The sequence below is a fragment of the Botrytis fragariae genome, assembly GCF_013461495.1.
Source record: "Botrytis fragariae strain BVB16 chromosome Unknown tig00000075, whole genome shotgun sequence".
NCBI lineage: Eukaryota > Fungi > Ascomycota > Leotiomycetes > Helotiales > Sclerotiniaceae > Botrytis > Botrytis fragariae.
Window position 1 is genome coordinate 1,810,104 of NW_023500995.1, and position 18,719 is coordinate 1,828,822.

The 18,719-nt window shown below is 37.1% G+C and overlaps 2 protein-coding genes across 2 annotated transcripts; both read left to right on the forward strand.

Moving 5' to 3' along the window:
* Positions 1-716: 716 nt before the first annotated feature.
* On the forward strand, positions 717-4,152 carry Bfra_006053 (putative nrps-like enzyme protein; the record flags this gene model as incomplete). The annotated part of the gene is made up of 4 exons (XM_037336426.1): positions 717-1,031; positions 1,088-1,455; positions 1,511-1,544; positions 1,651-4,152. The coding sequence occupies 4 exons, from the start codon at positions 717-719 to the stop codon at positions 4,150-4,152; spliced, it is 3,219 nt and encodes a 1,072-aa protein (XP_037191636.1).
* A 7,004-nt stretch (positions 4,153-11,156) lies between these two features.
* On the forward strand, positions 11,157-14,334 carry Bfra_006054 (putative aaa family atpase protein; the record flags this gene model as incomplete). Its single annotated transcript, XM_037336427.1, has 5 exons — positions 11,157-11,561; positions 11,616-12,137; positions 12,185-12,686; positions 12,736-14,096; positions 14,176-14,334. 5 exons carry the CDS (start codon positions 11,157-11,159, stop codon positions 14,332-14,334), a joined length of 2,949 nt encoding a protein of 982 aa, XP_037191637.1.
* Positions 14,335-18,719: the final 4,385 nt, after the last annotated feature.

Consider the following 18,719-nt stretch of genomic DNA (forward strand, 5'->3'; position numbering starts at 1 on the left):
CTACAAATGTCTTACACACACAATTTTTCTAGATAGTCTCTCAAATTCAATAATGATGCAATTTCAGAATGTCTACAGCTGATGATATCTTCAAACTCGGTATTATTTGTTGGTCTTTCTTCCTTGATCGGTAATGTTAATGCTGGAAAAAGACAAAACAATATACATGAACCTTGCACCGGCTCGTCGGCTGTTCCTCGATGTGACATTGTATACAGATGTGGGATGGAGGGGTATGGGGAATGTGTAGGCCGATTCGATGCGGGTAGGGTTGCATTGGGTGGATCCCATCTGTGTCGTATCTGATTTGATTTGTATATTAATGATCTGCACACACACAGTGTAATTGTTGGTTCAAGATAGAATAGTTCACTTTAGTTTAATTATAAAGCGATAATTGTTGACCAGTATTGTTAATGGTGGTATACTATTTGTTACATCACGAAGTTGGTGTGGCCAAAAGTACTCAGGTGCTTCACATCCCATTCCTCTTAGCGTTGATCACGATCTTATTACAGTCTGGCTGAGCCCACCTCCGTCTACATCCACACTTTTTTGAGAAGCATTACATCTCGCACTTCTCTTCTGCTGGTTCTCCTGTCTTCATATTCCTTCTGGCTACACGTCTGTTCTTACATATTCTATCGTTGATCCTCCATTCGAAAAAGCTTTCCATAATCTCCTCTCTTCTCTGTATCATATAAACACTTGAGAAAATGGCATCTATTCTGTTTGAGGAAGTTGGATTGGTTCCTGTACGCCGAAAACAACTTCTCAATAACATAGTCGACGGTTTGGCGAAAGTTCGCCCGGGAACCATCTACGCGGAGGCTCCACGATCCGCAACCAGCTATGAGGAAGGATATCGCAAGATCAGCTATGCTAACTTTGCCAATGCCATCAATGGTCTCGCACATTGGTTACACGATACTCTTGGTCCCGCGGAAAACTTCCCAACTGTAGCTTATATTGGCCCAAATGACTTCCGCTATAATGCTTTAATATTGGCAGCTGTAAAAGCGGGGTATAAGGTTGGTCATAAGCTAAAAGTTCATATGGATGAAACACTCTAACGAATTGGAATTAGATGTTCTTTAGTTCCCCTCGAAATAGCATACCAGCTCATGCGAATCTCTTCAAAATTCTTGACTGCAAGGTTCTAATTACAGCCAACCCAACGCTACCCATGGCGCCTGCCATCATCGAAGCTACCGGCGTACGTTCCATCGAATGTCCAGACGTTGCCGAATTGCTTGACAACGTTTACTCACATTATCCATTCAACAAGACATTCGAGCAAGCAAGAAAGGAACCACTGGTTGTGTTACACACTTCTGGTACAACTGGTTTTCCAAAGCCGATAGTTTGGAACCATGATTGGGCTGCTAGTTGGAGTGATTGGCTTGCCATTGCTCCTCCTGATGGATATACAAACCAGACTGCGTTGTGGACTTCGTATGCATACCTGGATTTTTCAATCGAGAGAGTTATCTAATGGTTATTTTGATAGGACGAGACTTTTGAATGCTTTACCTCCCTTTCATGTGAGTAGCCTAAGCTTCTCTTGATCCCTTATTCAACAGAATTCTCCGCATTTGTATCAATCTTCGCTGTCTCAATATACTCTGCTTGGGCTGACAATCTTATAAGGCTGGTGGAATCTTCATGACACTCTTGAATGCAGTATTCAATCAGACGCCACTTATATATCCTTTGGCCGGTGTACCTCTCTCGACCCAGGTTGTGCTAGAGGCGTTGAAATATGTCAAAGCAGACAGCGTTTTCCTTGCACCACCTTTCGTCGAGGAAGTTGGTAAAACCCCAGAAATGCTAGATTTCTTAGTTGAGAATGTCGATGTACTTGTATATGGCGGTGGAGATGTGTCACAGGCTACAGGTGACAAGATTTCTAAGCGGCTCAAGTTGTCCATGATCATAGGATCTACAGAAAGCGGTGCTTTCCCCGCCATTTTCCCCAGCGATAAATGGCCGTCTGATGATTGGAAATATTTCCACTTCAATCCAAACGCTGGCATTGAACTGAGACCTTATTCTGAAGGTCGCTATGAAGCGGTTGTGATCCGCAACCCTGATCCTGAGAAATTACAACCGATCTTCTCAGTCTTTCCGTCACTGAACGAATGGGAAATTCATGATCTTTATGCTCCACATCCTTCTATTCCAGATATGTGGTTATACTCTGGACGAAGTGATGATATCATTGTTCTTTTGACCGGCGAAAAAACCAATCCTGTAAGTATGGAGCAACAAATTTCACATCATCCTGAAGTGCGAGATGCACTTGTCGTCGGTACTCACCGGTTCCAAACTGCGTTGTTGATTGAACTGATTTCTCCTCAAACTCTTTCAACATCAGAACGGGCTGAAGCGATTGAACGTATATGGCCGACCATTCAAGAGTCAAATCAGGAATGTCCACGCCACGCCAAGGTTGCCAAATCACATGTGTTCTTCACCAGTCCTGAGAAACCGATGGAAAGATCTGGTAAAGGAACGATTCAAAGACAACCAACACTTGATCTCTACGCAAAAGAGATCGACAATTTGTACGCAGACGCAGAGAAAATGTCCACGTCAACTCCATTAGACATATCTGTTCCTGATACCAAGATTGATTTAGAGGACAGCAGCTCTATAAGTCGATTTATCCATGATGCTGTTTCTCAGCTTGTAGGTCCCGTCGCATTTCAAGATGAGGATGACCTTTTTGTTCGAGGAATGCTGGACTCTTTGCAGGCACTTCGATTGACGAGAACTTTGAAACATACATTTGCCGTTCCAGAGTTGGAAATCACTACTCTATATACTAACCCCTCAGTCACATCTCTCACTGAGGCAATACTTCGTCTCTCTTCATTACACGAGTCATCAAAGGCATCAAGTATCCTTTCTAGACAGCAAATCATCAGTAACAGTTTGGCCGAATACAAAACCACACTAGATTGCGTCGATGATCATGGAGCACGATCAAATGGTGTGAGCGTTGTGAATGATGAAGCTAAGAAAGTAGTTATTCTCACAGGCTCTACTGGCGCACTTGGCTCATACATCCTGGAAACTCTCTTAAGATCGAGCTTTGTTGCGCACATTTTCTGTCTTAATAGAGTTGCCGGAAAAGAACTGCAGATGGAACGGAGTCGGACTCATGGTCTTCCTACCGAATTTCCCGAAGATCGAGTCACCTTTCTCCATGCTGATCTCTCCCAAAAATATTTCGGTCTTGACCCTGTCTTATTCGCCAAGATCAAATCCTCCGCCACAGATATCATCCACAATGCTTGGCCTGTAAACTTCAACATTCCATTATCCACTTTCTACCCCAACATCAAAGGTATCATCAACTTGATTGAGCTCGCAGCCACTGCCTCTCACAAACCATCACTCATGTTTTTGTCATCCCTGAGTTCCGTCGGCAACTTCGAAGGAGATGTCCCGGAAATTGTCATAAATGACGTCACAGCATCTCTTCCAATGGGGTACTCCGAATCGAAGTTCATTGCTGAAAACCTTCTTGCCTATGCTGCGGATAAATTCCCCAATGTACCAATCAGTATCGCTCGGGTCGGGCAAATCGCGGGGCCTGTCTCTACCAAAGGGATATGGAATAAACATGAGTGGCTCCCAAGTCTCGTGCTTAGCTCCATTCACTTGGGAATCATCCCCGAATCGCTTGATTCAACAGATTCTAGTGAAATAGACTGGGTCCCAATTGATCTTGTTGCTGCTATACTCGTGGAGCTTACATTCAACGCCCAATCGGATCAGATTGGAGGAGCCGTAGTCTATCATCCCGTCAACCCTGTTCTCGTTTCGTGGAAATCACTTCTACCCACGATAATCGAGACTGCAACATTCGGACAAAAGAACAAAATGACCCCTGTACCTTTTGCGAAATGGATTGAGCGCGTTCGAAAGGACGCAGAGGATCTCCATTCCAAGACCAATTTCGAAGAAATGTTGGAGAAAAATCCGGCAATCAAACTGCTGTCTTTCTACGAAGGATTGGTGAAAGGAAGAGGCACGAGCATCCTAGAGAATAAGAGGACAGTGCAGACAAGTGACAAGTTGCGTAGGCTACAGGGTATTGAGGGGGCGTGGGTTGAGAAATGGGTGCAGGGTTGGATTCAATAATCGAGTAAGCCTTCTCGTCTTCTCGGCGGGAGTAAAAATTTTCTGCAGACTGGGGTGTATAGTTCGGGTTGAATCTTACACGTGTCGTATTGTAAAATGATGCGGCAAGGACGATGCTTGGAAACATTGGTATTAGTATCTCTATTGCATTGCCCTTTCCCACACGCTGCTATCTACAATAAGCCCTTCTGCCTTGCTCGACGCGTCGTTTCCAGTCTTGTCTTTTCCATCACGAACCCTCTGACTTTGCCCACGATTCTCAGGATACAACCTGTCATTGGCAGGGGAAAAATCGCTCGGTAAATGTATGCTGTAAAATAAATCTTTCAAATGTCTTGCTCCGCAGAGTCCATAACTGAAAATAAAATACTTTTATATGGGGGAGACATTAATGGAGGGGTTGACAAAGGAGAATCATGATGCGGGGATCGATCCGTGAGTCGCATCTTTATACAGATACCAGTGGTGCATCTGGTCACGAAAAGTCTTGCTGATCTCATAAAGAATCATGACGCCGATAGTATCTTCCAACCTCAAAAGGAAAAATTGTTAGGGATCATCATGAACTCGAATGAGAATTGGAATCAGAATTTAAATCAACCATCAAAGAACGACTCCAGCTTGATACCTATTTCGCAAAGTCTGACTACTTAGTCTCAACCATCGCTGCGTAGCACAAGTCTTGCTGTTGGTTTGAGTAGAACACAGAAGACGTAGAACCTAAATGTAGGGTCTAATTTTTCAATGTGAATTCTGTCCAAGGGGCTAGCTAATCACAGAAAGAAGCAAGCTTTATATAGTTCTTGCTACGAGATTAGCTCCTTTGATGTAGGCTAGAATGACTCAAGGCCATTCATTCAATCTTTGTTCACACACTTACCCCCCAAAAATACACTCCTCGTCCGTAAAAATCTTAGAGCTGTCAACCGACGTGAACTCACCATTCCCAACTTGGCATTGTGTTAAAACTTATCATATACATTACCAGTATTTGATACTCCTTCTCGCGCCTCTTTTCTTTCTCTTTTCTTTCTCTTTTCTTTCCCCCTTTCCCTATCATCATCAAGATCTTCGACTTCTGGCCCTTACACGCTCCCGATAACTCATCCATGAAATCAGAAGACGAGCTGATGTCTTCACACTTATTTTGAATGCCCAACGATCTCCCCTCCATTCTCTCTTGCGCAAAGGACAAATTTATGATTTGATATCAAATACTCACTTTCAGTGTAGATATTTCTTATCCTCATCATATCTAGTTTTCTAATAGTTTTTTCTCATTCCTATAAAACTAACATACAAAATACCTAGAAATTCACCATCATCATCATCATCACCATCACCATCAGCACAAACTCAAAACAATATTCCCAACACAAGTTATCAACCAGCCCGCCCCGCCCCACCCCACACTCCCAGCCTCAGAAAGTATACACACCCAGATCAAAAAGCCTTACAAGATTCCCGCAATCCAGATTCTCTTTTCCTTGCTATCTAAGCAACAATGTTTCAATTACCAATACATTCAATCCCATCTATGCTCCACACCGATATCCCAAATCAATCGAGCAACATCTCCTCCTCTCTCTATATAGTTATCAAACTGTAAACTATCCCATCTATCCTATCCTATCCTATCCTATCATATTCGATTCCAATATAGATAGCGCGCCCAGTAATTTGATCCACAGTAGATATGTTGACACAAGCCTCGTTTCTGCGTATCCTAGACCATCTCACCAGTGTCTAAATATGAATGATTCGAGGAGTCTTTTGCTTATACTTCTCGTGCTTGTATGTCTGTGTAATGTTTTGGATATGTAAGATGTGGTAGCTGATAACTAGTAGCCAGTAGTTAAATAAATTCATGATAGATTTGAAAAACTATTATGTTAAGTCATTCATTAAATTCCAGATTAATATATAAGGAGAATTAGATTAGGGGAGGAGAGATGAACAACTACTACAATTGCACTCAGTGGAGTATTCAATAACCTTTCTGAAAATGAAAAATGTTAAATTTCAAGGAAAGAGATGTTGGAATCGTACAAATTCCAAGCTTTGAGACAGGAAGTCGATGATTCAAATGAGAAAAATTCTTAGTTTTCCTTATAAAGTAAGACAAACTCTTGTTTGGTGGTTCTCGAATACACTGAAGATTATGACAGCAAATCTAGTATATTTGTTTGTCATTTTTAGTAAGATACAAATATTCGAAATGATTCAGGTGAAGCTTAAATGGTCAACTAAAATAGACCTTGACAATATATTGCGACCTGGCAATGCGATTGAAATCAGAAACCTGACATTACAAGCTTCGACGTCAACTCGGTCTCACGACGACTTTTAATTCGCACGCGGTTACAAGCATACGATGCAGGAGAAGATAGATGATGCAGTGAGTATGTTAGTCCATACTGACGATAACATAATTTATCGTTGAGATGAGATATGAGATAGAGTGCTCATAGATGTATGAGATCTTGTGGTATTGAGATAATGGAGATGAAGTCATGGGGCAATGCAGTGTCAAGAATGAATATGTTGACAATTCAAGAAATAGATAGATTGATGTGCAGACGGAAGATCTATGTGGAATATGGGGGGAAATGTGAATTCTGAAATTTCCCGTGTTATAGCTATAGACCAATGATTGCGTGTTGAGACTACACGGGTTGACAGAAATAAAGTTGTAAAACAGCAGAAGATGGGTTCCTTCATCCAATGCAAGCAAATGATCGGAATTGACGTGGGAACAGAGTTGCTACGATATCGAGATTGATGATTGAGATGAGATAATGCAGGTCAGAATGATGTAATAGTAACTGTGATGAGATCTTGACTGCAATCGTCGTTCCATAAAGTTTACTCGAATGTGATGTGTATCCAATATCGATGAGAGATAAAATGTTGTGTTGAATTGAGACGATATCATCAAGATTTCTTGAGATATCATAGGAGAAATATCAAACAAATCATCAACGTGTGATCAGATAGATGAAAGGTTTAGATCATGCATCATGAATGTTTGATCTGACGATACTAAATCGAAGAGATTGATGATCTACACGGATGTTGTGATATTGTGATATTGTAAAAGAGATCAAAATGTTTATTCTGATGTTGTGATATCGAGGATAACCAATATAATTATCTTATGATGATCTTGGAGATGCCTGCACAATCTATATGATGTACAACATTCTATGACTCAACAGAACATTATTATATGCAAGAAGATACATAGAAGAATGCGGAATGATAATGTATATGTGCCATGATTAAAAATCAGGATAACTGAGAGGCAAAAAGGTATTGTACTTCGCAAACAAAACACAACTCAATCCTAGTACAGCTGGAGCATGATGTAGTGTAACTCGGTAATTTTTCACACACCATACAAAAGTTCAAAGTGTCATATGATAGGGGAAAAGAGATGGCTTGGCGGGGTCATTTTCGGAGATGGAATTCCTTGAGAAAATCATGAATGTCCGATATGTTGAGAAACATTCAATCAATGGTTCTCGATGCAAAGAAAATCGTACAAGATGTAATATCAAAGGGATTTTCGGAGAAGTCCAAAAAGTGATAGATTATGCGATCATGTTAGGCGAGGGGACAGATGCAAAGGCAATACAGTAGTAGATCCCCTTGATCTATGGAATGCATCCATGATGTCTTGCAGCTCTTGGAATTTTTCGAATCCGGGTTGACGGGGATTCCAATGTCTGCTGGTAGTGGTGGGGAAAATGAACTATCATGACCCGAAGGGATAGATGAAGCATATGAAATGTTGTGTTGTATGGTTTGGGTAAAAAGAAAGAAAGTTTGGAATGCATGGTCGAATATTGATGGATGGTGATCAAAGTGACATGGTGGGAAGTATAGTACGTGGTGCTGCATTTGCATAAAGGCTGGTAGCCATTCATTGATTCTTTCTGCATGTGAAGATATATGTGTGGTAGGAAATGGAGGACATGGAGGAAATGTAGTGGTTGTCAGACTGCAGAAGAGCAAAACTACTGCGCGCTGTGTATTATTTCTTTCCTTTCTTCCGACTTCGGAAAAACGAGAATGCTGTACTCGGTGCACCAAGGGGTATTGATATGATGATTGGATAGATGATTGGATGGATGATTGGATGGATGATGGATGGATGATGGATGGATGAAGTTCTAGACAAGAAAAGATTGATGAAGAAAAGGTCGTATGCGAATGTTCACGATCCTGTATTAGCAAATAATTGGATGTCGTGTTTTGATAGTAAGTGAAAGCAGCAGTAGTGAGCGAGTGAACGTTGCAGGGTGGAAAATACTACTAGATGGATAGCCACTGCTCTTGCATGGAGAGTGGAGTTGCTCTTAAGTACTCGATGATCGCTCGTTACCAAGTACCCAAAGATAGGAATTTGGGATATGCGAGTGGGTGTAAAGTAGCCTGTAGTTGGCTAGTCATCTATGTAGATGTAGATGCAGGTGGGTGGTATGGATGATGTGATCGAATGGATATATTATTATTGGTTGGCGATAACAAAAATAAAGGAAATAATGTGAGGCTCAATGTACCTCCCTAGGTATGAATGTGCGGATTTATACGGTATATGGTGTATGGTATACGGTGCATCGTGTATGATATGTGGTATATGATATATGATATATGATATATGATATGATATGATATATATAATATATGGTATATGGTATACGGTATATGATATATAGCACATAGTATATGGCACATAGTATATGATATACGGCATATGATATATGGTATATAACACATAGTATATGGCACATAGTATATGATGTAGGTATTGTCTATCCTGTATATAATATCAACGATCCAATATTGACTATATTATATACAATGAGAAGATTATATTAATCTCCTGTCAGCACGCCGAGTCGTGATTACAATTGATCAATCTAAGCCAGCCAATCCATTCCGTGGAGAAATCCGGTTTGATGTCAACAGCCGCAAGAATGATTCTAATCCCCTCTTCTGCCTACAAGGTAACCATTGCCTCGGAGAACGGCTTGTCATGGTTTGCCTTTCGCCGTTTGAAACGCTCTGTCCTTGGGAGGAATGAGTCAATGAAGGAAACAATGGGTCTGTTTGAGGCGATTGTAAACTGTTGACTCTTGAATGCCCTTGCCGAGCTGAATGCAGCATGCTAGCATATATTTCAGTCTTTTGAATGGTTTACCAACAATAGAATTTACGTAGCATCATTCCCTTTCGCCTTTCGCCTTTCGCCTTTCGTGGAGGTTAATCGGATCCAGTCGTAGTACCAGTCCTAACATCAGTCCTAGTACCAGTCCTAGTACCAGCACCAGTACCAATACCAATACCAGTACCAATACCAGTACCAGCAAGGTATTGATCGTGCTATTTCTTGGCAATCAATTTCTAGTCAACAAGAGCCGTCGGTAGTGTTTTGAGTGGTGTGTCGGGTATTATCCCAGATATTGAAGCAGAGAATGATTTTCACGACACGACATGCTGTAAGATATTGTACATGACAAGAGAAGAGGGACGAGGTGGATATGATTTACATGGAGAGGTCAGAGTAGGACATGAAGAGAACCAGTAAAGTCCAAACAGAAGGATGTTTTATTCTTTTTCTTCTTTCTTTTTCATTGAAATGACATGGAGCTTTCTGGGGACTTTGTCATTCTCGTACATATTGTATGGTCTGCCGACGCTCAGCCTCGTTTGGAAGGTTGTTGATAGGAAGGGAAATCCCAAGGATCTTTAACCTTATCACTTCACTCCTCACTCTCCCTCTCACCCTCACTATCGATTAGCCTCAAATGCAGGGAAGCAGGGTTATTTTAATTCATGACCATCAACCATCAGCCATCCATCATCCATCACCCATCACCAATCACCCAATGAGAATCAATGAAATCACATCTCAAGATACACATCAATTCAATAAGTCATGAGGAATGCCTAGACAGGTAATATTGGAATGTTGGAATATTACCTCAATTGCACTAGCTATTCTTTAGTCACAACGACGACGACCTCTTCGAATTCTCAGGTCGGTGATGGATGCACCATTTGAACGCTTGAACTGCCACTCTGCCACTCTGCCACTCTGCCACTCAGTACATTTTACCACCCAATTTCCTATTTCGTACACTTATTACCCAGAAGTATTACATGCATGACCGTCACACCGATGGAGAAACTACTAGCTACCTGCTACCTGCTACCTGCTACCTAATGACTATCCACCTGCCGACTATTTGTTGAATAGGATTCACTGCCCCAGTTGGCCTCATTGTCTATTTGAAGCAGAGGAATCCCCGACTGGAGAAAGTACTTGTATACGGATTCGCATCCATTGCATTGCATTCAAGACTTCACTCCCTACATCCATCCATTCCGCTACCAATTCTACATTCTATTGACTTACACGTTCTCTTCACACTTCCCTTCACCACTTTGACATTGCTTTTGATTGAAAATTCATCATTTGACTTGACCTCCAACCTTCCTATCACCAATCACGGATATCAAGGCGACCTGCAGCAGCGGAAATAAAGTAATAATCCACGAGGTGAGTGTCTGATGATCAATCTACCCGTCAGCAAACAATCCATCTGGTGATTGGTAGCCGTGCAAGAGTTACACTTCATTTCTCTGACATACGGCTACTACCACCGTCTGCAAGTACCTCCAGCTACTTTGGTAGTCATCATATATGTCAAAAGATCCTTTGCCACAATCGGTGAATTTGCAATATGCGCCCATTCTAAGTCCATTTCAAAAATCAAGCTAATTCGAGTGGGATCAGCTCAGGTCATTAATAGAATTCGAACATTCGATAGCCCTTCTGCAAAAATACGACCTGCCACCTTACAATCTCATATTAGGCAGTCAGCCGCACAACCACATTATTCCTAATTGCACAGTAATCCAAATCTTTCCAAAAGAATTCCTTCACAACGGCTACCTTATTAAAGGCAGGAAAGCACAAGCGCTGGTCAAATAAGATGGATACTCCAAGTTCAAGCAAAGGTAGTGATCAAGCAACGGAGAGGGAAGAGCCTACAACAGTGGTTGTTGGAGAAGGTTCATCAGCGACACAAATTGAAGCTAAACCGCGACAAACTATGGATAAGCACGGTAAAGCCAAGACATCTAAGAAAGATAAGGCAGATAAGAATTGCAAGTCCAAGGGAAAGAAAAAGAAAGAATTGGTGGAGACGGAGTCGGAGAGCGAAGATGATGAATCCTCCGATTTAGATTCTTCTTCTTCTTCTTCCTCTTCTTCCAGTGATTCGGATTCAGAGACCGAGACTGAAAAGGAAAAGAAGAAGAGAAAGGCAAAATCTAAGGCTAAACAAAAGTTAAAGGCGAAGCGTAAGGCTAAAGCGAAGAAGAGAGCTAAGAAAGATGTGGGTATCAGTCCAGTCTATTTTCGAATCCACTAAATGCTAACCACTTTCTAGGATACTTCTGACTCCGATTCAACTTCCGATTCGGATTCTGAGGATGAAGATGGAGAAGCCGAAAATGATTCTGGTGATGCCGATGCCGATGATGATGCCGATGAAGTCGCCGAGGCTACTAATGCTCAAATTCTAGCGCAAGTGATGCAGCTTCAAGCGATGCAAATCCAAGCAAGCCAAAGAGCTCAGATATCTCACCCGGGTACACAATTACCACCTGCCACAATATGGAATTTACCACCTCCACCCCCACCAACAAATCCCCTTCATCCTGATGCCAGACGCCAAGCTTTGCGTAGAAAGCTCTTGATGGATGGGAGGAAGGAGGCTGTAAAGAGTAAGAAGGACAAGGGCAAGAAAAAGAGGGGAAGTAAATTGGAATTCAAGAGAGTAGATCAATTGTGGGATAGTACAATCCATAATTACAAGCTTACCGACACGGCCGAGGACGAAGAGAGTTCGGAATATGATCAATATCTTTTTAATGTTCGCAGAACATTTGATTGGGAGGGAAAATATAAGGTATGTCTTCGAGATCCATTGTTAGATTGTCTGCTAATATTCTCAAGGCTACGGTCGTTGATATTAAGAGCAAACTCTTGAAAGAAGCTCTCACTGAAGCTATGGATGGTGTTAAAGGTGTTAGTTTTGTCGAAGAGACGCCATGCATCGATCCTAACCTTCTCTTCCTCTACCTTGAGGACCTTCGACAATCTTGCAAAAAATTGAAAAATAAGAAGGTTACGGAAAAGAAAGGTAGAAAGAAGATTAAGAAGAGAAATGAGACCAAGAGAAAACATCTCAAAGTTCTTTTGAAATATCTCGACAAGGATTATGCTTCTACTAAAAAGGCTCTTTATCCTATGTTGGAGAATGGAATTATCACATTTGATTTGCTCTGGGCCTTGTATAAACCAAATACTTTGGCTTATACCACGACTTATGGAACAGCAGATGAGCCAAGAGCTTTCAAAATCGAGTTGGCCGAAAAGATTGTCAGTTTCATGAGAGGAACTTGGTATAATATCGAGGGTAAATATTTGGAGTATGATGGAAAGACGTGGGGAATGGGTATGTTACATCCACGTTCCACAAAATCAATTTATTAACGTCATTATAGGTACCATGGATTGTGATGTTCCGGCTTTCAAGGGTGCAAGAAAGATCACAAGTCTTAATTGTTATCCTTTGAAATATCACAAGAATGAAGCCAAACTTCGTACCGAACTTATTGAGAGAGGTAAGAAGTTTGTGGCTCTACAAGGTGTTCATTATAAGAGTCACAAGGGAATGGCATATTACAAGAAGCGTAAGGCTATTATCAAAGTGAATATTGATGGCAGAGTTATGGTCGATCCCGCTATTCATCGTCGAATTTTACCAAATTACAACGTCAGTACCGTCAAGCCTAATGATCCAGACCTTCTCGGCGATTCAGATAGTGAGGATGACGACTGTGGCTGCTGTGGTGATGAAAGTTCTGATGATGGTGAAGGAGATCATGTTCTAGAGAAGAGAGACGATAGTGATGAACCAAAAAAGAAGTTCAAGGTTGTTCTCGATGAAAAGGAGAGACCTCGTCTAGTTCAGGTTCCTGTCGATGAGGACGGCAATGAAGTCGTTGTTGAAAAACTCGATGAAGTTCCTAGTACAGTTGTCGATAAGGATGACAAGGACAACAAGGATAGTAAGGATGAAAAAGGACAGGTAGAAGAAGACAAGAAAGCTCCTCCCGTCTTTACAGAAGAGGAATACTTAATTGCTTCTCCTGTTGTCCTCGGGTTTGCATTTGCTGAAAAGCTTTGGCTCGAATTCACCGTTTCAGGAATCAAAGATATTGTTTGGAACGAAGGAGCTTATGATTCCCTTGTCTTAGAAGACAACACCAAAGCCATTGTCAAAGCTTTGGTTGAATCCCACAAATACCACCCAGCCGAAAGTATTGACGATGTTATTCAAGGTAAAGGTAAAGGACTTGTTGCCGTTCTTCATGGTCCACCTGGTACAGGTAAAACCCTCACCGCAGAAGGTATCTCGGAACTCCTCAAGTGTCCTCTCTATATGGTTTCAGCCGGAGAACTCGGTACCGATCCACGTACTCTGGAAGCAGAACTTCAGAAGATTCTCGATATTGCTCATGCATGGGGTGCAGTTCTTCTTCTTGATGAAGCTGACGTTTTCTTGGAAAAGAGAACTATTCAGGATATTCACCGTAATGCTTTGGTTTCTATCTTCTTGAGACTTTTGGAATATTTCCAAGGTATTCTTTTCCTGACTACAAATCGTGTTGAAACATTTGATGATGCGTTTCAATCAAGAATTCATATCGCACTAAGATATGGTGATTTGAGTCCGAAAGCAAAGAAGAGTGTTTTCAAGATGTTTATCGAAAGAGTTAGGGTTTTGGAAGGTATTGATACAATGCCTTTTACGGAGGAAGATTATAATGCGTTGGCGAGGAATAATTTGAATGGACGACAGGTATGTTTATCATCTTTTACACTTCTCCCCATCACCTTTCCCAAAACTTGGATCGAGAATATAACTAACAAATTTTTAGATCAAAAATACAGTCCGTACAGCTCAAGCTCTCGCTGTCAATAATAAAGAACCTCTTTCCATGGAACATATCAAACGTGTCTTGGATGTCTCGAATGCTTTTGATAGGGACTTGAAAGGAGGAACAGGATTTGAGGATGCTATGAGAGGATACTTTTAAACCTTTCCTATCTGAATTGCTGGCAATGGTTAGGAGGAGAGGGGGTTGGGAAAAGGCAACGGGATCTCTTTGGGCATAAATAAAAGGAAATTTTCAATGGCCTGTCTTTTTCTTTTTCTTTGGTTATTTGGGGAGGGGATAGCCGCGGAATGTTGAAGACAGGAGTGAGTAAGCTGGTAATCTTGGTTATTGGCAATGTTCCTACTCTGGTATATTTTTTATGGATTGATTTCATTCAACTTTTGGAGGGGATTTCCGGTTATCAACAATTGAGGTGTGCGGGTGGAGAAACAATGGGGATGGGGATGGGGAAATGATACATGTGGAAGCTTACACATGGTAACAAACATTCCACATTTTATGATTCAATGGGGATGAGGATATTGGATAGGTTAGGTTAGGTTAGGAGGGGATGGGATGAAGTGTGTCATGAGCGAGATTTTTTGCACACATCCTTAGTTACATAGCATAGCATAGCAGTCCTAGAGCTTAGTCAACTTATGAATAGCAATGCATTTTGATGTTTACATTTATCTTTTATCTTTTCTATGGATGTTCTGAGTCTTATTCATTCATATTTACTTAGCTACCTACATATTCATCGTGTTCATCATACCCACCCTCACGGGTGACGCGAAAAATAACATATACAAATTAATAAATCTCAATCAATAGAATAACAACTTTCTTTTAATTAATTTAATATAACCACTTTTTATATTTATAATAAGATTAGAATAATAACTTTACTAAATCAACATTAGAGATTTATTCTATATAGTTTTTATAATTCTAAATATAATATTTGTAGAGTAATTTATTACAGAAAATAGACTCACTTTTATTAATCAAGATTTTTAAATTAACTCTCCCTGAAACTATGAGATTCTATATAAAATGAAAGATTTAATATTAATACTATTTTGAATAATATTATTATATAATTAATAAAAGCTATAATTGTGATTCAAATCCCTTTTAAAATAATTCTTTTGAAAAGAAAAACCACCCTCAAAATTACTCTTTTTATTACTTTTTTACTATTTAATAAACTATTTTTTCATTTTAATAATATTCTTAAATCTTTAAAATATAATATCTACTAATTTATTAATATATTCAAAAATAACTTTCTTTTAATTCTTATTTATAAATTCCTATATTATTATATTATTCTAACAAACATACTATTATATAATTTGTTTTAGGATTAATGAGATATTTTTGATAATTAAGAAATTAGAATTATTATAATAGTTTTGATAGATCTTTAAATTATAATTTCTCTTCTATTTCTTTATTATATTATTCCTTTTGTACTTATAGCTATACTCTAAATTACTATTTTCCTTAAGTATAAAATTCTTTAATATATTAATTATTATTTTATCTCTATATTTAATATAAAATCGATATATATATTATAGAAGCTGCCTCTAGGATTATATGGAAGTAATTAGAAATCTCTCAAAATAGTTTAGACTAAACTTCATATAGGAATTTAATAAAATTATAACTAATTATAATTCTTATAACTATAATAATAAAACTAATAATTATTCTTAAATATAAAGCTTTATATTATAATAAAACCTATTCCCTTATATAAACCTTTATTCTCTATTATCTTATTAATTTCATTTATTAGAATTAATAGAATAACTTATTATATAATATCTATTCCTATAACTCTCAATAATATTACTATTTATCTAATCTATACTTACTAAATAATCTATAATAAATAACTACTCTATACTTACTATAAGATAAATATTAATAAAAATAAATATCTATTTTTCCTGATTTACTAATTACTTATTTAATTACTCTTATTTCTAACTATCTATTAATCTTATAATTCCTATAATATTGTTTTTATAAATTACAACATTAAAGCTCGCCTTTATCTTATAATTCATATTATAGTATGAGTACCTCCGTAATAATATACCTTATAAAACAACTTATTATTACGATTTTTAGGAACATTATAATATGTAAAATTATTCTTAAAGTTATAGTTTATTATTACTTAATACTACTATTTATTACAATATTTCTTTTTTTCTATTCCTTTAAACTAAATATATTCAGAATAAAACCTTTACTCTAACTTTCTAATAATCCTATATTTTCCCTTAGACTCGAAATCCTAATAATACTTATCAAATAATCTAACTCTTCTTTAATTTTTCAAAATAAGATATTTAATTAATATATTATAAGTAAATTAGAGTTTAATAATAATTGTATTTTATATAACCTATTCCTTATAATAAGTTATATATTTTTAATATTCTATAAATTCTAGAGTTTATATAACAATTCTTTCAAATTGATTTAATTTATATACCTCTTTTAATTACTTCTAATTAAGGAATCTAACCTTAAATCCCTTCCTTTTGTTATAAGAGCTGCCTCTAGGATTATATGGAAGTAATTAGAGATCTTTCAAAATGATTTAGACTAAACTTCAAATAGGAATTCAATAAGATTATAACTAATTGTAATTCTTATAATTATAGTAATAAAACTAATAATTATTTTTGAATATAAAGCTTTATATTATAATGAAACTATTTCTTTATATAAATCTTTATTTTATTTGAATAACTGAAATAATTAATTGTTTCTAGAGTATTATTGTTTTTGAGCTATTCATTATAAAATACTAATTCTATAACTTTTAATATTCTAATTTATTCTTTTTATTTTAAAACTAATCCTTTAAGATATTATTAATTTTAATAAAGTTTTTTTGTTTATTATATTTTATTTTTTTTAGAATCTATTATTCTGAAAACTATATTTTAGATTTTTAGAGTATCCTATAACTAATATTATATATATATCTAAAACTTTTTTTAAGTATTTAGTATCCTTTGATATACTATAATTGAATTACTAAGATCTATAATATTATTATAGTTTATAAGTTAATGATTTTATAGCCTGTTATTAATTCGTTATAATACCTTTAAATTATAATCTCTATAATATATATTATAAAAAGTAATAATTCTTTTTATTCCTTTAATCTCTTTTCGATTATAAAATTATATAAGTATCTGGAATTATAATTATATCAATATCAATATTCAATATAAAATATAATATTTGTTATAATGAATTAATAATAGGCTATAGAATCACTAATATATAGATTATAATAATATTATAGGCCTTAATAATTCAGTTATAATATATTAAGGGATATTAGATATTCAAGGAAAGTCTTAGATATATATATAGTATTAGTTATAGGATACTTTAGAAACCTAGAATATAATTTCTAGAATAATAGGTTTTAGAAAAGATAGAATATAATAAATAAAAAGGCTTTATTAGGATTAATAATGTTCTAAAGAATTAATTTTAGAATAAAAGAATAAGCTAGGATATTAAGAGTTATAAGATTAGTATTTTATAATAAATAGTTTAAAAACGATAGTACTTTAGAAGTAATTAGTTGTTTTAGTTATTCAAATAAGATAAAGATTTATATAAAAGAATAAATTTTATTATAATATAAAGCTTTATATTTAAGAATAATTATTAGTTTTATTATTATAATTATAAGAATTATAATTAGTTATAATTTTATTAAATCCTTATTTGAAGTTCAATCTAAATCATTTCAAGAGATCTTTAGATATTTCTATATGATCCTAGAGGTAGCTTCTATAATAATATTATAGACTTTAAAAACTCGAGTTTTGAAAATATCAACTATTCTATTAGCTATTTTATTCAGTATAACTTGAGTTTTAGTTTTAATAAAGGTTTTATTATATTTCTGAGAATTAATTTTATTCTTATAGTAATTATAATAAATTGATATTATTATATGATAATTTAATAATTAATATGAATTGAGGCTAAAATAACATGTGTGTTATTTTTCGTATTACCCGCGAGCCATCTACCCACCACCTCCCCATCAAATCCACCCTTAGTATATATCGCCTCAAACTCTCCTATTCACTCCAATAATACTCGGGGATGTAGTATAGTGGTATTATGTTCGCTTCGCATTCATTCTCTCGTCCTCATGAGCTCTCTTGCGCCCTGAGATCTAATGAGTTAATAACTATGTGTGTTTGTGAAAGGTCCCCGGTTCGATCCCGGGCATCTCCAATTTGTTTTTGTTTTTTCTTTTTCGATTCCTTTTTCAATTTCTGTTTGCGATTTGGGATTTGGGGTTTGAGAGGGGAATGAATCTTGGATGGGTGGATGGTTTGAGTGGGTGGTGGGTGGGTGTGAAATGTTGAGTGTGGGTTAGTTAGGAGATGGGATGGATGAATGAATGATTTCGAGTATGAGTTTATTTGCATTTGCATTCGCATTTACATGTGGATGGACAAATGAATAAATGGATAAGG